This window comes from Triturus cristatus, chromosome 11 (assembly GCF_964204655.1).
Source record: "Triturus cristatus chromosome 11, aTriCri1.1, whole genome shotgun sequence".
NCBI lineage: Eukaryota > Metazoa > Chordata > Amphibia > Caudata > Salamandridae > Triturus > Triturus cristatus.
The window spans coordinates 448,858-474,892 of record NC_140594.1 but is presented as its reverse complement, the minus strand read 5'-3'; the positions used below and the strand labels follow the sequence as shown (position 1 = coordinate 474,892).

Here is a 26,035-nt window from a genome sequence, read left to right as displayed (position 1 = left end):
GTAGTGATATTACCATAAGGTCCATTCTGATCTACTGGAATCGACGCAATTCCTTACTTTGTCTATGGCTGTCCTAGTTAGCATGAAGACCTTCATTCTCACCTTCAACATAGTAGTCATCATTGTAATACTGTGTAGACCGAGCATTTTGCTTATCAAAGTAGTTCGTAGAATTTGGAGGAGGAAGGGAATGCTGTTCTTGAGTCAACACACCTCGACCTCTACCTCTGTTTGCTGTCTGGAGGCCACCACCTGGAGCAGATAGTGCTCCATTGCGCTGTTATAAAACCGGACAACTATTCTTAAAATGACCTTCCTCCCTACAATAGGCACATTGATTAGGACCTAACAAAGGTCGTGGAATAAAAGGCTCAGGCTTTTGAAAGACCCTCTGAAACTGTGCAGGTTGTTCAAACTGGCGCTGAGCATAACGAGGAGGATAAGCCTGTTGCAGAAGAACCTTCGTTTTCAATTCTTTAGTCTTTTTCTCTTGCTTATCTTTCTCTTCTTTATCCCTGTTATCGTAATATTGAGCAGTAGCCAATATCTGGGCAGAAGAAGAAAAAGCCCATGAACTCTCTGAATCTTTCAACTTGTGTGACAGCTCGGGAAGCAAATTAAATACGAATGTATCTACAAATAATCGCTGTCCACCCTCCGTAGTCATATCTTGACCACTGTGATCAATGAATGTCTCCTCAAAACGAGTGAAGAAATCAGAGACACTCATCTTTCTTCTGTTTACACGCAGCTAGTTTATCCCAATTAACTCGCAAGGCAGGCATCATCGTTTTCATTAAAGTAATAATCCTACCAGGGAGTTCTGAAATCAACGCCTCAGGTTTAGCACCACCCACTTGAGCTGCATCTGCGGCATTTATAGCAGCCCAATCACCACCTAATGCTTGAACGTGATCCTCTCTACGAATCCTAGCCCATAACGCTTGTGGGACTACATTTCCCATCAACATATCAATATCGGCTAGATTCATAACACAGGCATCAACAGTCTGCGACAACTCTTTATAATAACCCGCAGGGTTTTTACGGGGATCCGGTAGAGACTGTTTAAGAGCCAAAACTTCAGATCTTTTCCAGGGGACATGTACCCATATACGCTGGAAGTGAGCAGGAACAGCTGGATTAGCACCCTGGGCTGCAACCGCTTCTTTCCACACTGGAGGAACCTCTCTCATTGGAAAATGTTTTAATGTTAGCCTAGCAGAAGGATCGGAGTCAAGAAAAGTCTGTGAACAAAAAAGGGATCTAAAAGTAACAAGTGTCCTTACGGCGTCCTCAACCTTAGAACCCTCAATAAGTCCCTTATCGAAGTTAGCCTGAACATCTAACACACCCTGAGGAACTGAACCCACATCCATGTCCTCCCATTCTTTAACGAGAGTGTCACACATGACATTGAAAACGTATCTCTGCGTGGGCGCATCCCATTGTGAAAAGGTGGACATAATGTCGGGCACACTATAATGAGGACCCTTTTCGATCCATTTGCGAGCTAGAGAGTCTAACCTTTCCTGTTCTTCGGAAGCTGGAAGCTGACTACGAGACTGTCTTCGAGAAAAAGCCGGAGACATATTAAGAGTCTCAAAGAAAGGAGACAGAAAACCAGAGACAGTGTCTGTGAGTCTTTTACGTACAGATGGGGAATTGGACATAAGGATAGAGGACAAAGTATTAGGCGAACTAACAGAAGGGGAACTGGCAATTATAGGGGAAGCAGAAGGCAAAGGAGATCGAGGTTCAGGAGATGAAGGCAAAGGAACCGATGGCACAGGAGGTAGGGGTGGCAATACTTGAAGGGGCAAATGCGGAAGAGCCGGAGCAGGCGGAGGCGCAACTATCGGCTGAACAGGCTGTAACAACGGGGGTGCATTAGCACCTTGTACATAGGGCGGAGGCAATCTCAATAAGTGAGACATCAAGGGATCTTCCTCCAGGTCCTTACTTTTATCAGGAGGGGAAACAGGCAACACCGGATAGCATTTATCTATCGCCATACGATGCTGTCTCTCTGAAATTTCCATGCAATTATCAACTTCATTATCTTTAAATTGCTGGGCAGCCTGTATAATCGTCAAACCTTGTGTTTTCCTATCTCGCTTTGCTTGCTTAATTTCTCTCTGTTTGGCTTCCTTGCGCCAGAGGCGGAAAGAGTCAAACATTGCCGGCCGGGCTTTTCTTTTAAACAAAATTGCTTCTAAATTATCTAATATATCAGGCTCAAAACTACCATTCTCTGGCCACTTTAGAACACCACCGTTCTTCGTGTATCGGATCCATGCCTCGTTAAAGGCAATGGGGCCAACACCATGTTTAGAATAGAGCTCATAGGTGGGAGTTCCAACCGAAGGAATCGGACAAGAGTCCTCCAGCCGGGAATCCCTATCACAACCAAAACAACGAAGTTTCCTAAACTCACTCAGACCAGGCATCGTTATTTCACTGGACTGTTCACAAACATCAAGGGGGTTAAATCAATTAACACAGCACAAATGTACTCACCCCTCGGCTTCGGCTTTTGCAATAGCCGAATCAAAGACGCAAAGACCAAACAAAATAGTGGGAGCTACCCACCAATACTTAACTAAGTGTCTTCTTATGCTAACAGAGGCCCGTCTAACGTCTCGCCTTACCATACATCACCAACAGAGGGCCAAGGCAGGGCGGCAGTCAGGGCAGCAGTCGTCAGCAGCCGTCAGGAAGGAGAAACCACGCTGCAAAAGACCTTTGGACCACTTCGACATACAGGGGTCGCTTGACGTGGTTCGTGATTTCTCCAGAATTTTCTTGCGAGGCTCCTCACGACCCTCGGGCAGAACCGCTACCTCTGAAGCCGCTCCACGTTGGGCGCCAGTTGAAGAACCAGAACCTTATGGGCCTGGCGGCGCAGGGTACGCCTAAATCTCCTGAGTTCACCTGCCTTGTTGAACAGAGACACGGGACACTCTGTTAGGCGTATAAGATCAGATTTATTAGCTGAAGCTAGCACAGTTGTCCCAGAAGTACACACTGTATGTTCTCAGGAGACTGCCACTTCACTCTGTGGTGCACAATCTTATATAGTACATAGATGGCATACGGATTTACAAAGAACACTCCCAATGCATACATGATGAACCAATGAGAAAAGTTCGAAAACAAGATATAACCAATGAAAAGAGTTTGAAAACAAGATATCGAGTAACCCAAATAAGCATCTCCTCCAACTGTGTTTGTCATCCCTTCCCACAGGTTAATCAATTATATTGCTTGCAGCTGACTTGCAGGTGGCAGGACACATTTGTATGCTTTGGAGGACAGTTGTGAAATGCGAGAATACGAGCAGAGAACAGCGAAGGCCAGAAGATAAGATAAAGTCAGGAGAGAATAGTGTGAACCAACAGATAGTTGAGACAGGGATTAGTCAAACCAGACGAGGATTAGTGGACTCGGCCAGTCCCTGACATGAGTTTCGTAAACAGAGGCAGAAGGCTATTTGACACGTTACTGCAGGAAAAAACAGAAAAGACAACACAAAATGGCGGCAGAACACAAAATGGCGGCTGCATACGATCGAGATCGAAAATCGAATTTCCTCAGTACCTGTGTCCGCACACTAACTTCTAAACTGGAACCAGGAGGTGAGTTATAACCGGTTTAGAGTGAAGCATCTCCATTCAATCTCCTGTGGTCCTTACTCCGGAGCACACCGATACATAAATACTTTCCCTTAAACCAGCCAGGACGGAAGTACAACAGGGAGAGAGATCCATGATCTCATTCTCATTGCCATAAGCCCTGATGAAGTCTCAGGGTACATCCCCAGATGAAACACGTGTTGGCTAGGCAATCGTTCAGGAATATAGAAGAACACAAAAACTCCAAAGAGTTTATTGTTTTACAAATACAGATGCATTTGTATTATTTGTTTGTATTGTTAGAACTGGGGGTCTCTAGTTGGCAGAGGTAGGTACCTTTAACCAAGTAGGAACCCTTGCTTCTAGTCAGGGTAAGGGGGCTACACTCCTAAATAACCCCTGCTTACCCCCTTGGTAGCTTGGCTTGAGCAGGCAGGCTTATCTCAGAGGTAGTGTGTAAAGCATTTGTGAACACATACAGCAATACAGTGAAAAACACTACAGATGGACACCACACAGGTTTTAGAAAAATAAGTATTCTTTATATAGACTTCACAAAAAAAATCCACAATACTGTAATCACAAGTAGGTTTTAAAGATGGTAGAATTAGCTTAGTTCAAGTTTATGGTAAATGCGACACATTTCTTACAAAAGTACCTTAAATGCGTATCGCCAAACAAACAAAAAGTGTCACAGGGAGGCAAAGCGTCGGTTTCTTGCTTTGGGGGAGGCGATGGGTTTGTTCCTCAGTGCTTGCACAAAGTAGGCAATGTGTCTGTCCCTTACCGGAGAGGAGGTGATGCGTCGTTCTCTTACTGCGTCGGTTACAATGCGACAAGATGGCACCTCGATGCATTGCGACGGTCCGGTTTGAACCAATAAGATGGCTCCCTTGATGCGAATCAACGATGTGAAGACGATGCGTGCATGTCCGATGGCCGTGTGGCGGACTCTGTAACTTTGGAGCCGCAACAGGCCCTGAGATACGCTTGTCCGGTGATGCGATGGTGACCCTTGCGGTTGCGGCATGCTCCTCCGGTGATGCGGCGATCAGCAGATGCGGCGGAGACACGCTTCTCCGGTGATGCAACGACAACCCTTGCGGTGGCGACACGCTTCCCCGGTGATGCGTCGACCAGGAACTGCGACAGAGATACGCTTCTTCGGTGATGCGACGGCGGCCTCTGCGGTGGTGACACGCTTCTCCGGTGAGATGACGGCAACTGCATCGGCGGCGACACGCTTCTTCTCGTTGTGTCGGCCTTCCAGCTCCCAGCGACACGCAGGCTTCTGCAGACTGAATCCCCAGCAAGGGAATTCAGGGGGAGCTGGTGGTGAAGTCTTGTATCCCCCAGACTACAGCAGGAGGCAAGCACAGTTCAAGCCCTTGGAGATTCTTCTTCAAGATGATTAAAGTTTCAATAAAAGTCTTTCCCCTTTTCATGACAATCAAGAACCACTGCAGGCCAAACCCAGAAAATAGCACTCTGGCACAGGGGCAGTACAAATCCTTCAGATTCTCTGGTTCTTCTCCTTGGCAAAGGTCCAGCTTGTTCCCAGAAGTGATCTAAAGTCTTAGGGTCTGGGTCCCCCTTTTTATACACACAAATCCTTTGTAGCTGAAGGCAGAGAGTGTCTGTACCTAGTCCAAACCAGTTTTGGGTGCATTCTGCCAGTGCACAGCTTCTTCCCTTGTCAGTCTGGGCGAGGGCCATCAGACGCACCCCAAGAGGTGGAACCAGTATTGTGGAAGGCAGGCACAGCCCTATTCAGGCCCAGGTGCTACTCCTCCCACCACTCCTCATGCAGATAGGTCTATTCAGCCTTGTGCTGACTCATCCTGTCTCCTGGAGCCCCCCAGCCCCAGTCACTCACAAACCAGACATGCAATTCACAACCTACCAGGGGCAGCCTGGATGGTTAGGCAAGAAAAACCCTACTTTTTAAAAGTGATATTTTCAAACACAGAATATTAAAACCAATTTCACTGAAAGATGTATTTATCATTCTGAGTTCAGGCATACTAAATGTGTTTTTCTACCATGTTCCTTGTGATAGCTATGAATATAAGGTGTTATAATCAGACTGCCCATTCTGGCCTATAGGGACTGGTAGCCTTGCAATAGCGAATAAACTAAATTGGCTGTAATTCACTATCAGGACATGCCACACACATCAGGGCATGTCATACACCTGGGTGTCTGATATGTAGAAAAGGGAAGGTTTAGGGACTGGTAAGTGGGTGAACTTACCAAGTCAGCATGGCAGTACTATACTGCACACAGGCTCTGCAACGGCAGGCCTGAGACACATTTTACAAGTGCTTCTGTGGGTGGCACACCAGTGCTGCAAGCCCACCAGCATAATTTCATTTACAGGGCCTGGGACACATGATGCACTATACTAGGGTCTGACAAGTAAATAAAATAAGCCAATCATGAAGTCACTAATTCAGTACATCAATTTAACATAGGGAGCACTTGCACTGTGGCACTGAATAGCAGTGGCACAGTGCCCAAGCATCTAAACCAGCAAAACATGTCAAAAACAAAGGAGGCAATCAGTGAAAAATAGAAGGGAGACTCATGCCAATGGTACCAGGTCTAACACGTGTCCAATCCAGCTAAAATGTGGGCAGAACTACCCTTCCCCTTGGGAGTTCTCTTCACTAAGGCGGAAAAATCTGGAAAGACCATAAGCATTCACGTGTTCTGTACCAGGGCTGTGTTCCACCGTGAAGTCCATCCCCTGTAGGAAAATGGACCACCTCAACAACTTTGGATTCTCACCCCTCATCTGCATCAGCCATCTCAGGGGCCTGTGGTAGGTATGAACCAGGAAGTGAGTCCCAAACAAGTATGAACTCAACTTCCTCAGCCCCCAGACCACAGCAAATGCCTCACGCTCAATTGCACTCCACCTCTGTTCTCGTGGTAGTAACCTCCTACTGATAAAGGCTACAGTTTGGTCTAGGCCCTCCTCATTCAGTTGTGATAGAACAGCCCCACCCCATGCTCTGAAGCGTCTGTTTGAACAATTAATTGTTTAAGAAGTTGGGTGCTTGAAGCTCAGGTGTTGTACACATGGCAGTCTTCAGAGCGTCAAAAGGTTTGTGACAGGTGTCAGTCCACTTCACTTTCTTGGGCTGCTTCCTGGACCAGATTATCTTTAGACAATGAACACAAAATTGGGTGGTAGTGGACCAATTGATATACCCAGTACCTAGTTTAGAGCTAGGATATTTGTCTTGGGCTATCTCATACAATGGAAATGTTTACAATTCCCAGGCGGGTACCTCACTCAGATGTTGTTTTGCCTTACTCATTTTTCAGGTTTAAAGTGGTCTTTATTACTTAGACAGGTATGACAATTTCTATGTTGGTCAGGGATCAGACTTTATTTGGTCATTCACCCAGACAGCGAAAGTTAAGGTTAAGTGCACTTATCCCCCACCACCTTCTACTGTGAGTCTACGAGTCTTACACACGAACTTACAGATTGAGTGATATGGTCAAGTGCACCGCGTCCCACCGCACTATATTGAATTTGTACGATATACATGCACAAAGCATCACCAATTTGCGTGTAAATAGGCACAATTATTCGTTGAACTTAATTTTGGTGTAATAGATTGGGAGTGTGGTTTGGGTTCCACCACACTGGACATGTAGAGTGTTTATTGTTTCCCACACACAACAACTGGGTCTTTGTAATTATTTTCCAGCCCTGAGGAAGTCGTGTGTTATTGCCCTGGACGACGAAACACGTTTTAGCTGGACACCCAACAGAAGATAATAAAAGATCAGGATCTCCTATTCTGGAATTGTGATGTGATATAATTCGTAATGAAATTTCAATCTCACTAGTGTGTGCTCAGGCAGTGACTAGTTAAGTAGTTTAACTTTCCATGACAAAAATGGCAGCTTAAAACTGCACAGAGGCTTTGCAATGGCAGGCCTGAGCCATGTTTAAGGGGTACTGAAGTGTGTGGCACAATCTGCCGGCACACTAGTAGCATTTATTTTTCAGGCCCAGGGTACACATAGTGCTCTTAACTTGGGACATACAAGTAAATTAAATATGCCAATTGTGGATCAGCCAATGTTATCATGTTTAGAGTACAGAGCAAATCCACGTTATCTCTGGTTAGCAGGGGTAAAGTGCCCAGAATCCTAAATCCAGCAAGAATGAAGTCAGAAAAACAGGGAAGGGAAGGCAAAAGTTTGATGGTGACCCTGCAGAAAGAACCAGATCTAACAGATAACTATATTGTACTACATCCTGGTGTAGTGTGTAGTGTGAGCTCTACTCATGTATGAACTGCAATGTGATGAATTGGTGTACATAGCATCCTGGAGTAAAGTGTAGTGTGAGCTCTACACATGTATAAACTGTAGTGTGATGAGTTGGTGTACATATCATCCTGGAGTAAAGTGTAGTTTGAGCTTTACACATGTATAAACTGTAGTGTGATGAGTTGGTGTACATAGCATCCTGGAGTAAAGTGTAGTGTGAGCTCTACACATGTATAAACTGTAGTGTGATGAGTTGGTGTACATAGCATACTAGAGTAAAGTGTAATGTGAGCTTTGTCCAAGTGTGAACTGTAGTCTGATGTAAACTGTAGCCGCCAGAAACAACATCACTTTCTCCCGGCCCAAGACTTCACCATCAGCACCAGGTTTAGTAACACCTTCACACTTCTGGGCTGTGATGTCTCGGTCTGCCCTGTGCTCTTAATAGCAGTTTAATGTAGGTGTAAAATAGATCACTTCACTCATGAGTTATGAGATTATTACAGGTACAACTTGCACTAAATCTATGTGATAAGGGGGGGCAGGCCACATTTGGATTGATGTGACAAAATAGAAACATACCTTTCTAATAAAACAATTAGATATTTCCAAAATAATACAGATCTTTGCAGTGAATCTGAGTTTGAAACTAAACTGTAGGAACACGTTAAGTCAACGCTAAGATCTCTTCACTGACTCACAGTTCTGCCTTGGACTGAATCTAGAATGCTCTGTTCTGTTCATAAAGGTGTGAAGAGCGAGGCATGACCAAGGATCGTACATGGCAGTTATGTCCCTCTCAAACTCCTGGACGGGGGAAGGACACAAGTCATCCACCTGTAAAATGTGATCATCCTCCACTGGAGGGATCCTGGCTGAAAGGGGAATACGTAGGGGTACTCCATGGCGGTGTGAGGGACTGAAACTAGGAGTTCAGGTCGAAGTCACAACAGAGCACCCACACCACCACCAAGCCCCTTTGCTGATCCAAAAGTTCTTCCAGACCCATCAAGAACCGGAAATAATCAATTACAGTGGATTTCAACAGGTCGAAAAGTTTTTCCAAATCCATAAAGAACTGAAAATATTCAATGTTGGTGGATCTCAACTGGTCCAATGGTTCCACAAGACCCATAAAGAGCTGGAAATAATGACTGACGGTGGATCTGAGCTATTCAATTGTTCCTCGAGACCCATCAATATCTTTAACTTTTCCGTTCTTCCAAACCCACCAGTAATAGTAAATGACCGGCAGTGGATCACAGCTGGTCCGACAGGTCTTCCAGAGCCATCAAGAACAGGAAATAATCACTGACAGGGGAGCTTGGCTGTCCAATAGTTCTTCGAAACCCATCAATAACTTTCATTTTTACAGACTGGGATGGGTTGGTGACATACATCTAATTCCCAAGGAGGCAAACTCCACATCTTACAGAGAACACTACTGCTCCATCACTAAGCTTCAGGTCATAATCATGACCCTAAAAAGTAAACAAATACAAATTTCAACACCAATAAGGCTCCATTTACTAATACCGACATTACACAATGTGGAACTCATTTAATTTACTGTTCTAACTTTAGTTCTAGCATATTCCAGTGCTGATACCAATTTGATACTAAATTCACCTCAATATCGTAGCTGAATTCCACTCAGAAAAATGCATGGGCATAATCATGCACAGATGCATGTACAAACTCACAGATGAACACACTCACAGAGAGACTTCATGCACACATACTCACAAATCCTTCCACACATGCGCGTAAACAAACCTACAAATAGATTGGTGCACACAAACACACACACACACACACACGGAAGTGCACACTTACAGAGAGGTGATTGAAAACCTACATAGACAGACAAATGAAGTCTCACAGATGACTGGAATAATGTACACACAAACACACCAGCAGACACTTGAACATAAATGCACAGGCACAGGCACAGACACACACATAAGAACACACTCAGAGCCAGATGGCTAAGATCTGTACATACATACTTTGAAATAGACTGTGAAAGTTGGTGACTGCTACCTAGAGGCTGGAAGGGTAATTCTGGCTTTTACTTCTCTCATGAAGATCCCTGGAATGATCTGGGTGCCTGGGTCCTCACGACAATGATTCTGAAGCCAGTATAGTTACCTGATGGAAGCAAGACCCAGCCTGGAGGGTGAACCATTGGCTTCTCTGCATCTCTAACCTAGACCGTCACATGCAGAGACCTAAACATACACAATGACAGGAGTTCAAATATGCAGGACTCGTGACTACCACTCACCCTCATGGTGTTATATGGTTCCTCTTCCTTGCGTTTAGACATAAGAATGTATTCCATCTCTTCCCTCAGAGGATACAGCCAGTCCTGGAGCTTCACCTGCAGAGAGCAAAGTACACAGGTGAGAAACATAGATCTGTAAAGTGAAGTTGTTCAGACAATAATAATCAATACATGATCATCCACACATATGTAGACTGGAAGTACCAACCACACATGTTCACATTCAAGTAGCAGTCACATGTATCTTGATTACATGATTTAGCCACAAATATCCAGATTACAAATATCAGTCACACATATGAAATGTTAGTATCTGGAACATATGAACAGATTGTAAATATCAGGCGACATGTTTCCCGATTAACAGCCTCATGCATCAACCCAAAATCCAGTCGGTAAAATACCGATTCGGTAATAGCTCCCGGTATTAAGGAAAAAATACCCAATCCCAATGCATCAACCCAAAAGCAGAAATCGCTATTTAAGGAATCCTTAAATAGCGATTCTTTAAATAGGGATTCCTTAAATACCGATTCCTTAAATAGCGATTGCATTTAAGGAATCCCAAAGTGAGATTCCTTAAATGCAATGCATCAAAGTTAAAAAATTAGCGATTTCGCTAATAGGGGGAGCAAATTACCATGAAGATGAACTGCATGGTAATTTGCAAAAACTTTGAAAAATGCACTTTTGTGCATTTTTCAAAGTTTCATGTTGCGCACACACATGCCCTTAGAGCATGTGTGTGTGCAACATATGTGCACATATCATTTCCAGGGGTGCAACAGGGTGTCCTTTTGACACCCTGGCACCCTTGAAAGTGCTCCCGCTATTAGCGATTTGGTAATACCGAATCGCTAATACAGACTGGCTTTACATTCATTCCTATGGGCCTCCAAGCCCATAGGAATGAATGGGTAGGTATTCCTTATTACCGATTCGGTATTACCGATTCGGTAATAAGGAATATTAAGGAATCGCTATTTGAATAGCGATTCCTACATGCATAGCCTTTTGCTATTCCTTATTAGCGAATCCTTATTTTTCGCTAATAAGGAATCGCAAATGCTAATGTTGATGCATATGCCCCTAAGTGTACTAGCCACACATGTGCAGATTGTAAGATCCAGCCACACGTACAGATTGTTAGTAACAGACCACACGTTTCTAGATCATGTGTATCAACCACACATGTACGGATTTCAAGTTCCAGCCTCACATGTGCAGATTGTAGATTCCAGCCTCACATGTGCAGATTGTAGGTTCCAGCCACATATGTGCAGATTGTAAGTTCCAGCCAGACATGTACACATTGTAAGTACCAGACTACATGATTCCAGGTCATGTGAACAAGATACACTTTTCCACATTGTGGGTTCCAGGACACTCTCATAAATATTAAAATACCACAACAGTCTCATCCTGAACGTGCCATGCCAGACTGCCGCCCACAGACTAATTATCCCTCTGGTCCTAGACGCTGCAGCACCTCTGAGCCGTTTTCATCCCAATGTCATTAAAATTTTGCTCTACAGAGCAGTCCCACCTACTACTAAATCATATGCAGGGGCCTAGGTAGCCTGCGAGTAGGGATCAGTGTTTAAACATGTCTGTGATAGGCAGGCTGCAGTCCTTACAGGGTCTGTGACAGGCAGGCTGTATCCCTTACAGGGTCTGTGATAGGCAGGCTGCAGCCCTTACAGGGTCTGTGATAGGAAGGCTGCAGCTCTTACAGGGTCTGTGATAGGCCAGCTAGAGTCCTTACAGGGTCTATGTAAGCAGGCTGCAGTCCTTACAAGTTCTGTGTTAGGCAGGCTGCAGTCCTTACTGGGTCTGTGATAGGCAGGCTGCAGCCCTTACAGGGTCTGCGATAGGCAGGGTGCAGCCCTTACAGGATGTTGTGAGATAGGCAGGCTGCAGTCCTTACAGGGTATGTGATGAGCAAACTGCAGTAATTAAAGGGTGTATGATAGGCAGATTGCAGTCCTTACAGGGTGTGTGATGGGCAGACTGCAGTCCTTACAGGGTGTGTGATAGGCAGGCTGCAGCCTTTACAGGGTGTGTGATAGGCAGGCTGCATTCCTTACAGGGTGTGTTAGGCAGGCTGCATTCCTTACAGGGTGTGTGATAGGCAGACTGCAGTCCTTACAGGGTGTGTGATAGACAGGCTGCAGTCATTACAGGGTGTGTGTTAGGCAGGCTGCAGTCCTTACTGGGTCTGTGATAGGCAGGCTGCAGCCCTTACAGGGTCTGCGATAGGCAGGGTGCAGCCCTTACAGTGTCTGCGGTAGGCAGGCTGCATCCCTTAAGGGTGTGTGATAGGCAGGCTGCAGTCCTTACAGGGTATGTGATGGGCAAACTGCAGCCCTTACAGGGTGTTTGATATGCAGGCTGCATTCATTACAGGGTGTGTGATAGGCAGATTTCAGTCCTTACAGGGTGTGTGATGGGCAGACTGCATTCCTTACAGGGTGCGTGATAGACAGGCTGCAGTCCTTAGAGGGTGGGTGATACCCAGGCTGCAGTCCTTACAGGGTGTGATATAGGCAGACTGCAGTCCTAACAGGGTGTGTGATAGGCAGGCTGCAGCCCTTACAGGGTCTGCGATAGGCAGGGTGCAGCCCTTACTGTGTCTGCGGTAGGCAGGCTGCATCCCTTAAGGGTGTGTGATAGGCAGGCTGCAGTCCTTACAGGGTATGTGATGGGCAAACTGCAGCCCTTACAGGGTGTTTGATATGCAGGCTGCATTCATTACAGGGTGTGTGATAGGCAGATTTCAGTCCTTACAGGGTGTGTGATGGGCAGACTGCATTCCGTACAGGGTGCGTGATAGACAGGCTGCAGTCCTTAGAGGGTGTGTGATACCCAGGCTGCAGTCCTTACAGGGTGTGTGATAGGCAGGCTGCATTCCTTACAGGGTGTGTGATAGGCAGGCTGCATTCCTTACAGGGTGTGTGATAGGCAGGCTGCATTCCTTACAGGGTGTGTGATAGGCAGACTGCAGTCCTTACTGGGTGTGTGATAGACAGGCTGCAGTCGTTACAGGGTGTGTGTTAGGCAGGCTGCAGTCCTTACTGGGTCTGTGATAGGCAGGCTGCAGCCCTTACAGGGTCTGCGATAGGCAGGGTGCAGCCCTTACAGTGTCTGCGGTAGGCAGGCTGCATCCCTTAAGGGTGTGTGATAGGCAGGCTGCAGTCCTTACAGGGTATGTGATGGGCAAACTGCAGCCCTTACAGGGTGTTTGATATGCAGGCTGCATTCATTACAGGTTGTGTGATAGGCAGATTTCAGTCCTTACAGGGTGTGTGATGGGCAGACTGCATTCCTTACAGGGTGCGTGATAGACAGGCTGCAGTCCTTAGAGGGTGTGTGATACCCAGGCTGCAGTCCTTACAGGGTGTGATATAGGCAGACTGCAGTCCTAACAGGGTGTGTGATAGGCAGATTGCAGTCCTTACAGGGTGTGTGATGGGCAGACTGCAGTCCTTACAGGGTGCGTGATAGACAGGCTGCAGCCTTTACAGGGTGTGTGACAGGCAGACTGTAGTCCTTACAGGGTCTGTGATAGGCAGACTGCATTCCTTACAGGGTCTGTGATAGGCAGACTGCATTCCTTACAGGGTGTTTGATAGGCAGACTGCAGTCCTTACATGGTGTGTGATAGGCAGACTGCAGTCCTTACAGGGTGTGTGATAGACAGGCTGCAGTCCTTACAGGGTGTGATATAGGCAGACTGCAGTCCTAACAGGGTGTGTGATGGGCAGATTGCATTCCTTACAGGGTGAGTGATAGGCAGGCTGCAGCCTTTACAGGGTGTGTGATAGGCAGATTGCAGTCCTTGCAGGCTGTGTGATGGGCAGACTGCAGTCCTTACAGGGTCTGTGATAGGCAGGTTGCAGTCTTTACAGGGTCTGTGATAGGCAGGCTGCAGTCCTTACTGGGTCTGTGATAGGCAGGCTGCAGCACTTACAGGGTCTGCGATAGGCAGGGTGCAGCCCTTACAGTGTCTGCGGTAGGCAGGCTGCATCCCTTAAGGGTGTGTGATAGGCAGGCTGCAGTCCTTACAGGGTATGTGATGGGCAAACTGCGGCCCTTACAGGGTGTTTGATATGCAGGCTGCATTCATTACAGGGTGTGTGATAGGCAGATTTCAGTCCTTACAGGGTGTGTGATGGGCAGACCGCATTCCTTACAGGGTGCGTGATAGACAGGCTGCAGTCCTTAGAGGGTGTGTGATACCCAGGCTGCAGTCCTTACAGGGTGTGATATAGGCAGACTGCAGTCCTAACAGGGTGTGTGATAGGCAGATTGCAGTCCTTACAGGGTGTGTGATGGGCAGACTGCAGTCCTTACAGGGTGCATGATAGACAGGCTGCAGCCTTTACAGGGTGTGTGACAGGCAGACTGTAGTCCTTACAGGGTCTGTGATAGGCAGACTGCATTCCTTACAGGGTCTGTGATAGGCAGACTGCATTCCTTACAGGGTGTTTGATAGGCAGACTGCAGTCCTTACATGGTGTGTGATAGGCAGACTGCAGTCCTTACAGGGTGTGTGATAGACAGGCTGCAGTCCTTACAGGGTGTGATATAGGCAGACTGCAGTCCTAACAGGGTGTGTGATGGGCAGATTGCATTCCTTACAGGGTGAGTGATAGGCAGGCTGCAGCCTTTACAGGGTGTGTGATAGGCAGATTGCAGTCCTTGCAGGCTGTGTGATGGGCAGACTGCAGTCCTTACAGGGTCTGTGATAGGCAGGTTGCAGTCTTTACAGGGTCTGTGATAGGCAGGCTGCATTCCTTACATGGTGTGTGATAGGCAGACTGCAGTCCTTACAGGGTGTGTGATAGGCAGGCTGCATTCCTTACAGGGTGTGTGATAGACAGACTGCAGTCCTTACAGGGTGTGTGATAGACAGGCTGCAGTTGTTACAGGGTGTGTGAAATGCAGAATGCAGTCCTTACAGGGTGTGTGGTAGGCAGACTGCAGTCCTTACAGGGTGTGTGGTAGACAGGCTGCAGTTGTTACAGGGTGTGTGATAGGCAGAATGCAGTCCTTACAGGGTGTGTGATAGGCAGACTGCAGTCCTTACAGGGTGAGATATAGGCAGACTGCAGTCCTAACAGGGTGTGTGATAGGCAGATTGCAGGCCTTACAGGGTGTGTGATGGGCAGATTGCAGTCCTTACAGGGTGTGTAATAGGCATGCTGCAGTCCTTACATTGTCTGTGATAGGCAGGTTGCAGTCCTTACAGGGTCTGTGATAGGCAGGCTACATTCCTTACAGGGTGTGTGATAGGCAGGATGCATTCCTTACAGGGTGTGTGATAGGCAGACTGCAGTCCTTACTGGGTGTGTGATAGACAGGCTGCAGTCGTTACAGGGTGTGTGACAGACAGGCTGCAGTCCTTACAGGGTGTGTGATAGGCAGAGTGGAGCCCTTACAGGGTCTGTGATAGGCAAGCTGCAGTTCTTACAGGGTGTGAAAGAGGGAACATGCACAGCTCCATATAGAGCCTGTGTCAGGGGAGATGCAGTCATAATCAGCAAGAACATATATCAGTCCCCCTACAGACAGGCAGCAACTGACAGTGTTTGTAACAGAGTACAGCCATTAGCCTCGTACAGGGTCTGTGACAGGACGGCAGTGACATCGGGCCCGATTCACAGAACTAACTTAAGATAAAATCCTAAACTTACTACCATTTTGGTATTCACAGAAGGCACTTACTCATTTTGGTATTCACAGAAGGCACTTACTCATTTCGGTATTCACAGAAGTTAGGACTCCTAACTTTCCTACTCCTAAACTGAGTAAAATCCTTACTTTAAAACTTTCGGTATTCACAGAAGGCATTTAGAAGTCCTAAAGTTAGAAGTCCTAACTTTACTAATCCTAAACTGAGAAAGATCCTAACTTTAAGACTTTCGGTATTCACAGAAGGCATTTAGGAGTCCTAATGTTAGGAGTCCTAACTTTACTACTCCTAAACTGAGAAAAATCCTAACTTTAAGACTTTCGGTATTCACAGAAGGCATTTAGGAGTCCTAAAGTTAGGAGTCCTAACTTTACTACTCCTAAGCTGAGAAGAATCCTAACTTTAAGACTTTCGGTATTCACAGAAGGCATTTAGGAGTCCTAAAGTTAGGACTCCTAACTTCTGTGAATACAGAAATGGTAAAAAGTTTAGGATTTTGTCTTAAGTTAGTTCTGTGAATCGGGCCCTGCTTAAGGACTTCTGTGTGAAACAACTTTGTATTTATAACTCCTCTTCCTGATTTCGAACAATATTGATGTATATGTTAACCCTTCAGGACAGGGTGCACACAACAACAGGCAAACGCTCAAGCTGTCTTGTGTCTGCCAACACAATACAATCAAAAGAAAGCTTGAACAAGCACTGACAAAGACAATTTCAGGTAGAGCTACGACCTGTTGTATCTCTTCTGTGGGGTTTGGCAAACCCGCATATTGCCAATGGTTGTTATCCGTGGCATCATTTAAAAATGCCTGCTTGTTATTGGTGCATTTGTTTAACCCCTTCCCCGCTCATGACGGAACCGTTCCGTCATGAGCCACGGTTGCCGTGTGCTCATGACGGAACGGTTCCGTCATGACACTCCTGTTGGCGGCCGCTCCGCCTGCGCGGCGCTGTTTCCCCGCCTGTGCGGGGGGACAACGCAAATGGGCGGAGTCATGACGGAACCGTTCCGTCATGAGCACAGCTCAACTGTGGCTCATGACGGAGCCGCTCCGTCATGAGCACAGGCCCACCGCGCTGCCCCCCTGCCCCCCCCAGCGCTGCAGCGGAATGTCCGCAACAGCAAAGGGGTTAAATGCCCCTCCTTTGTTTCCTTAGCTCCCTCCCAGGCGATTTCACTAAGAGAATATTTAGGGGCTTATTTCTGAGCCCTTGCGTCACTTTTGCGCCGCCAGTGTGTCACTTTTTGTGACGCACCAGCGGCGTAAAAAATGACCCTTGTAGCACCATATTTACAAAGTGACGCATCTAGGTAGATGCGTCACTTTGTAAATCCCAGCGCCACATTATACCTGCGCCAGGTATAATGTATGCAGGGGGGGCGTTCCGACGCAAGACAGGGTCGTAGAAGTGACGCAGTGAAATCTATATGAATTCACTGCACCACTTCTAGGATGCAAATGCATCAAAATCTTACGCCTGCCTAATGGCAGGCATAAGACTGACGCAGGCACATTTCTCATGGGACTTGCCCATCTGTAATGACCCATTGCTGGAGTTGCGTCACTTTTGTAACACACTCCAGCAATGCATCATTTTTGCCACTACAGATTCGTCAGAAATACTGACGTATCTGTAACTGCTTGCGACATGATGCGTCATACTGTAAATATGACGCATCATTGGTGTCGCAAGGAGGGCGCAATGAAAAGTGACGCATCACTGTTATCTCGCAGCGATGTGTCACTTTTCATAAATGAGGCCCTTAGTTTGGCCATCACACTGTTATAGCATTTGATGGTCTCCCTCCACCCCCCATCCAGGGTACTGAAGACATGTCATTATATAAACAAGGCTGTTTTATGCAGTTTGGCACAAATCACCTGCACAAGTGTTCTTTAATGTGCATTCAGAACTCAGACTCTGGCAATATTCACTTATCATTCCTGAACCTTACCAGCGCCCCCAACACCGTGTCAGCTGATGCTGAGCGCGCCCCAGGTACTACAGGGCAATAGCCCACCATGTTTTCCTGCTCCTTGAACTGTGTACTGCATTTATCAGGATGCAAAAGGGCGAACTGTGCTGGGACTGTGAGGCAGTGTGCTCCCAACCCCCATTTTGTTTATAAGGCTCCCTTGAGCCAGCAAGCTGATGAGCTTTGGAGATGCACCTGTGTGCCTGTGAGTGGTGCTGTGACCTGAGAGAAACTTGGCAGCATTTCCAGAAACCCCAGATGATTTTTCCTTGCTCTCTAATACTGCTGGTCTCTACTGATGACGGGCTCAACCCACAAACACGTGTCTAGAGATATACAGCAAAGTCTGCACCAACTTTGGTGAAAAACTCCAGCTAATTTTGAAGTAAGTTTGAACTGTGTACTGCATTTACCAGGATGCACAGGGGCGAACTGTGCTGGGACTGTGAGGCAGTGTGCTCCCAAACCCCATTATTTTACTGCTCCTTGCCTTCATCCTTCAGGTCAGGTATAAGTTTGACATAAACCCGGCGGCACACGCATCTATTTTTATTTACTGACTGGGTTCCTCACTTCAGAGGATTATCTTTGCATAATCTTAAAACACTAACCGAGATGGTGACCACCAAGTACGGCCGGTGTCTGCTCAGAATTACTTTCTCTTTCACTTCTCTCAGCGCATGCACTCCAAGCCTACACTCCCATCACTCACTCCAATCACTTCCCTAAACACGACTAGCACATCTGGCACCTGCATTAGGGGAAAGGTTTTCTCCTCTCCTTAGCTGCACCCGCAGTGGACAGGGATATAAACGGGGGACACACAACCCCGTAATTCAGACAATATCTTTCCAGAGTGCAAGTTCGCAGTATGTGCCCACAGCAAAATACTAACTTCAAAATCCCAAAATGCATTTCTGTTTTCGCAGACAGTTCGACAGCAGCCACGGCATTGCCACACTTCTAGATAATTTAGAGAAACATCTCATGCTTTGTAATAAACACCGTGGATGCTCCTTACAGATCCTTGTATTGCTTTGAACAACAAACTTTCTTGAATCTTGCAGCTGAATGCTACAAGTGGTTATATATATAAATATATTTATGTATAAACACAGACACATACATTTGTGTATGTATCACTCGTACCTGCATATCATTGTAACCTATGCAGAAAAACGAGGCCGTGCTTGGCACACTTCACTTGATATTATGTATTCAAGTCAAGTCAAAGAAGCCTTTATTCGATTGAGTAAACAAACAATCATAAAAGCTCAAAGTTTAAAAACATTCTTACAATTCATACAAACATAGTTCAGATAAGAATTACATTATTGATTAAATACATAAAGTTAAAAAAGGTATTCAATTTAAGAAGCCTTCATGCAATAGGTTTAAAAAAGAGGTCCGTGCGTTTTTAAAAACAATTAAGTAGACCTTTGTTTCCTTAAGCTCAAAACCTTTTACAGAAAGATTGTTATACTGAAAACACTATGCTCATTATCTAGATATTGAAGAGCCAATAAAGCAGGACAGCATTGACGTAACCCACAGTGATTCAGGATAGGTACAACGAGGGAGCTCCTGTGTGCAGAGTAAAATCTACAGAAAAAAGTAACTCTCTCTCTCTTTGATAACTTTATTTCGGTCAAAGACCATAAAAGTGCAGATAAAATACATACATACATAGCACATCCTATAAAATAATAAAAATAGATACATTTCTTTAAAAAAAGAATTAAACCATGAGTTATCAAGGCTGTTTTGATGAATTAAGATGATTTAAGACTTAGTCTGCGACACCACATGCCATAGAGAAAGCGAGAGACAGCAAATACAATGGGCGGAGACGTGTCATACTTGAGGACTCTCCACGGGCTGTACACATTGTCTAAAGCCCAAGTTTCTACAAAGAGGAATAAGCCAACATTTGCGTATGTTACTGTATGCTGGACAGAAAAATAAAACATGGATGACATCTTCTCTAACATCATTACATTATGGGCAATTTTCGTTTTCAGTTTTTGCCCATTTCGAGGTGAATGATCTAATGGGTAGAGAACCATGCCTAAATTGAACATATAATTTCCTCGCAAGAGGGGGTTGTATTTCATCCAAAAATGTCTCCCAACCCCTTTCTAGTTTGAATGCGAGGAACTCGATAGAAAGCCTACCATATGAAGTTGAGCTTTGTAAAGCATGCAGATTATGTTGTCTCACCATGTTTAACAACTGAGCTCTGGATATCCTCGGGCAGCTCAGCTCAGGGGACCCCCATAGTTGAGGCATACCTATTTTTAAAGAGAGGGCCTTGATGTAGGAAAGCCAGGGAATGTTTTTGCTTTTTAACTGTTCCCAGGTCTCCCGGAATTCAGCTCTAAAGGATACCAACTCAGGCACTGACCAGAGCCTCCTCCAATAAAGCAAGGGGCGCTCGTCTGCCAGGTTCTCAATGGACTCCAAACCCAAGTCCATTCGCAATGGGATAAGGGGTGTACTGGTCGGTAATCCCACCAAATTTCTCATAAAGGCCTGTTCAACCCTCACAAGGCTTGATACATTCATGTGCCCCCAAAGTTCAGCACCATACAAGGATGCAGACCGAGCCTGCAGGCTGTAGATCTCGAGGGTGGGCGCTATCGGTTTAGATATCGATGCTCTCTGGAGCTTGCCAATACCGCCAGATATTTGTGACAGTCTAAGGGCAGATTTAGCAACCTGGTGGCCCCAACTAAAGTCCTCCGTCAGTGTAATCCCAAGGTATACAAAGGTTTTAACTCGTTCCAATGGAACACCATTCAAAAGAGGGTTCGGGCGCGTGCGCCTCGGGGGGTTGAAGATCATAAACTTGGTCTTATCCATATTGATCTCCAAGCCCCGCGAGGCGCAGAAGCTCACGAAGCCATCCAGGACACGCTGAATACCCAAAGAAGTTCGGGACAACAACAGAGTGTCGTCCGCGAACATCAAAGCAGGTACGCGGCCAGACGACAACCAAGGGGCATCACTATCCTTGACTTCATTTAGGGTATCGACAAGACCATTTATAAACAAGGTAAAGAGAGTAGGGGCCAGGACACACCCCTGCCGGACGCCCCAGGCAACAGGAAAGCGATCCGAGAGGGCCCCGTGTCTCCCACACCTGACCTGAGCATAATTTCCATCGTGCAAACGGGACAGGATCTTAAGCAGGTAGGGCGGAAGGCCCAAATCTGCCAATACCACCCACAGTTTTTCCCTGGGGACCAGATCGAAGGCGGCCCGCAGATCCACAAAAACCAAGTAAAGGCTGCCACCCTCAACCTTTGTAGTTTTCCAGTAAAGGACCTGAAGCCGAAAAATGTGGTCCAAGGTTGAGGTACCGGATCTGAATACAGCCTGGAGAGTGGACAATATTTCCCGATCCTCCATCCAGGCTTGAATCCTGTCCAGAATGATTCTGCCCATTAATTTTTGTGTTGTGTCGAGCAGACTAATGGGCCTGTAGTTTGAGGGGATAAGTGGGCAGCCTTTTTTGTGAATAGGGACAATCTCGGCCCCCAGCCAAGTATCCGGTGGGTCAGACCCCTTAAGAATCGCATTAAATAAGATGGCAAGGTAAGGCGCCCATATTTTTGGCTGGGCTCGAAACAAGTCCCCCGGCAATTTCTCAAGGCCGGGAGCTTTGTTAGGGAGCAATCTGGCTATAGCAGATTCTACCTCTTTCAGGGAGATACTCACGGGGAGGTCAGGCGGGTGCACACACAATCCGGGGCCTCCGGCCGAGGCCCCCGTCAGTCGATACTCGTGACGGGGGTCTGGGGCAGGGGGCCGGGCAAATATCGCATTTTCCTCCTGGCTAGATCCAGAGGTTAGGCTTGAACCCAGCCAGGATGGGTCATCGTGCTCCGAGCATGTATATAGAGCCCCAAAATGAGCCTCCCACACTGGGGGCGCGATATTTGGGGTAATAGCTTGCCCTCCCCCCTTAGAACCTGAACTAACAATGGCCCAAAACAGCTTTGCGTCCCCTGTCAGGAGCGCATTTCTCAACTCTTCCCACCTTGCTTCCTCCCAGTCCCTCTTGGCTCCCTCAGTGGTCTTTTTATAGAGCGAGCGAGATAATCTAGTTTTTAAGCTATCCTTGGCTTTAATTGCAATAAGGAGGTCTTTCTTGGCTTTCCTGCAGGTGCCATTGAACCAGGGGTGTATCTTAGCCCCACCTCGTCTAGGTCTAGATAATGGGCAGAGAACATCCCCCAACACACTGGCCAGCTGGCTATGGATTTTACAGCATGACCATTTGGTGGCAGGTCAGCCATCGCAGCTAACCATGGTATAGCAAGCTGGTATAATTCACCCATCTTGGTCGAAGAACTCTGAAAATGGGGCCAGTTGACCCTACGACGATTATTCGAGACCATGAGTGGCATGTTCTTATTGGAAATAAAGCCGGCTTCAGAGTTAGTCAGCCCAAAGCTCCCAGGTTTAAGTGTTAATACGAGGGCATTGTGGTCACTGTCGTGCCTCGGATACACTCTAAATTCTAGAAGCTTGTCCCAATGTTTTGCTTCCAACATAATATAATCAATAGTGGATGTTTGTGCCACTCTAATAAATGTGGGATTTCCAGGACGAACAGGGGCCAGTCTCCCATTACACGCCCGCAAAGACGTAGCAAGCGAGAATGATTTTATTTGGAGGACCAGCCGAGTCCATGCCTTAACAGGGGGGATCTTTGGTTCCGGGATACACCAGAAAGAGTCTTCATCGTCCTGTTCATCCCAATCAGGGTTAACCAGGGGCTCAAATTTAAATTAAAGTCCCCACCAACTATTAGTATAACTGAGGGGTCAAGTGTCTGGATAAAAAGATCTAATACTTTACTCGTATCAGACTCCTGCCCTTGTCTAACTGGCCTTGAGTGAATATTAATTATGGTAAGTTCAATGGTGTCACTAGCACACATTGGACATCGGGGGAATTAGTTGGTATTTGGGTAGCTTTGACGCCCAAGTGGGTGCCTATCCAGATTGATAGGCCACCGGATGGGCGGCCTCTACCACTAGATATTGCCAGGGTATGAAATGTTGCATAGCCTGGGCTAGTACTCTCCTCTAATGCCCAAGTTTCCTGAATCAGGCAGATATCATGTGCCCCAGTCAGGATTAGATAGTTTATTTTTTAAACCAGCAACATTCCACGAAAGGATTTTTATGGTGTCATCGGCTGCAATACCAGTGACTTTTTGGTTTCCTGGTGCCGTGGTGGGAGGACTAACATGGGTAGGAAACTCTAGATGGACTTTCCTCTCCGTTTCTTCTATACGAAGTGCTACCCCCCCCCCCCCCCCCCCTGCGACAGAAACTCCTCGCGAAAACCCCGCATCCCCCGCATCCCCCGAGACCCTCCCTACCACCCTACCCAAACCACCAGGGGGTGTGACCACTGCTGAACCGAGGGGTTTAGTACTTCCCTCCAGTGTGTTTGAAAAAGTAGAAATTTCACTGTTATTATTCAAGGGTAGCTCCTTATCGTGTGGGCGTCAATCGACCTGGTTCAGTGTACTAAATCTATTTCTATGCACGAAGGGTGGCGGGGGGGGGACTGTAGGCGTTTGCGTCTACCCAGCTTGCTTGTCCCTGGTGCACTCCAGAAGGACAGCCATTACGGCCCTCGTCATATTTAGCTCTTTTAAGATAAACTGATCTCAAAAGAGGCACAGAATAGAAGTATGACAGGTGAAGGGTGAGAATTTGGGTGTTTAAACTGGAAGGGGACAAGCCGCAGATGAACTCTACGGCAGAAGTATCCCTAAAGTTTATAACCACACAGTTCCCTGCTATAGTTTTGGGACCCTTCCCAATCCAGCCTATACGTCTTACTGACAGGATTTCCCCAGAGATGTATGAGGGGAGAGGTCTATTTACATTTAGCCACTGTACACACTTGTTTTTTAACTCAGTATGAGTTTTGTTTTTCCCCTGGGTTAAAAGTGGTACCCCCGCTAAGACTACAACGTATGGTAGAGACTCTGGGGGGAGGTTAATAGTTTGTAGCTCCGATGGTGTGCCTATAGAACATGGGTTTAAATTAGATGGAGCTGAAACAACAGGGGGCCCCCTTTCCAGACTATATCTTTCACATTCTGTCCTTTCTACGCTGGAAGTAACTTTTGGGATTACAGAGGCCAAGACCGGGATTACAGCTACATGGGAACCATCAGCAACTGTAGATGCACTTACAGAAGGGCTAACTGTTTCCGTAGCTGGCTCATTGCTAGTGGTGGTCAATCGTAGATCTTTATTCCCTGTAACACTGTCAGCGACTGTGGCAATCTCAGATTGGGGAGCACTAGAGCCTACTCCACTGGGGACAGAATTCCCAAATGGAATCGTTGGTAATAATTTTCCCAGGCCCTTATTATTGAGAGTGGAAACTAGTCTATCAATCCTAGATGCCAGGTGTTTAATATGGTTACCAATGATCTGTTCTAGGAGAATCGGAAAATCAGCTATTAAGCTAGTAACCCAGAGCGGAGCTATCACATTTGCTGGGGAGGAGCCGGTGGTGGTAATTACAGAATCGCACTTAAGACATATATTTTTATTCGGCTTCTTAACAGGTCTCCTCTTCTTTCCTCGGGGCCCGGATTTTTTTTTGCAGTTGTGTTTTGGGGAGGTGGGGACGAGCTTAGGGGTGTATGGCTAGCTAAAATATCCATTGGGACCTGGGCACAGGGTAGGTCAGCAAATGAAGACGTAAGGAATGAGCTTACGTCAGGGGGATTTGTTACAGTTATTGAATAGTCCCCGACCTGCTCTGCCGAAGGTGCCGCAGGAGTGATAGACAACCTTCGCTGTGTATTTTCGATGGCATTTACCACTACCCCAATGGTTTTTTGTAACATCTTATCGATGGCCGTAAGCGAGGGGAGGGGTAATGCCGTTGCCGCCTGTTGCCTCGTTACGGGACAGGGTGCTGTAGACTTTTGATTTTTACCCATTATTAAGCTTGTCAATAGGGTAGATCCTGGTCTACAGATCCTTGGCTCTAGAGTCCAGGGAACAAAGAAAATGTCAAAAACAACAGTACCTTTGAGCAGATAATCAGGCCATCAAGGGTAGCCACTAACGCTGTTAAGGGGATGGCCCGGCCCGGCCTCTTCCGGCCCCTGACGGGCAAGGACGGGCCCGCCCTTGGCCCGGGCTTCACCCGGGCGCCGCCCGCGCGCGTCCCGCGCTGCGGGGCGCCTGGGGGTCTTTTGTGCGTCCCAGGCGCTGCCAGATACCGTCACCGGCAAGCGCCCGGGGCTTGGAATGCTGGGGATTGTGGTTTCGATGGCCTTTCCCCTCACGGCGGCGATAGTACTGCGCTATGAAATCTTCTCCCCCACGATGGCCGTTGCCCTCACGGCAGGTAAGTAAATCAAGTTTTGAATCTCCCGGTCTCCAGAGGCGCGTCACGCGCTGCGGGGCGCCTGGGGGTCTTTTGTGCGTCCCAGGCGCTGCCAGATACCGTCACCGGCAAGCGCCCGGGGCTTGGAATGCTGGGGATTGTGGTTTCGATGGCCGTTCCCCTCACGGCGGCGATAGTACTGCGCTATGAAATCTTCTCCCCCACGATGGCCGTTGCCCTCACGGCAGGTAAGTAAATCAAGTTTTGAATCTCCCGGTCTCCAGAGGCGCGTCCCACAGTGATTCAGGATAGGTACAACGAGGGAGCTCCTGGGTGCAGAGTAAAATCTACAGAAAATAGTAACAAGTAACGTGGATGGTGGGGAAGTGTTATCACAGGGACATAGTTGGAGGTTTTGAGACCAGTCATTCCTTGTGGGAAAAGTAACTGGTCTGTGAAAGACCCCCAACCTAAAGCAAGTTAATAAGAATCTGTCATGGGCACTAGGTACAAAGGTTAGGTAGGGTTGAATATTAAAAGTAGTTAAACCCATCTGATTGCGCAGGACTGTGGGTTTTAAAATCTCAGATGACATTCTAATAGTATCCAGATGGAGAATGCCCTTATGCCTTAGTTCCTTCCTTGTTATTGCCCTGATTGTGATAGGATTGATAAAATAGTCTAAATGGCAGAGGTCTTTAAAAAAATTATAAACATATTTTAGCCATGGAATCTTCATTACACCTTCCAATTTCAAGATATCA

The 26,035-nt window shown here is 46.8% G+C and overlaps 1 protein-coding gene across 2 annotated transcripts in view; it reads right to left on the bottom strand.

Moving 5' to 3' along the window:
- Window positions 1-26,035, bottom strand: part of LOC146783138 (E3 ubiquitin-protein ligase TRIM11-like) — a 411,795-nt gene that overhangs the window by 200,916 nt on the left and 184,844 nt on the right. For both annotated transcript variants that reach the window (XM_085634002.1, XM_085634003.1), the window contains exon 2: window positions 10,219-10,314. In XM_085634002.1, the coding sequence (XP_085490128.1) occupies window positions 10,219-10,314 (96 nt within the window). The remainder of the gene's footprint in view (window positions 1-10,218; window positions 10,315-26,035) is intronic.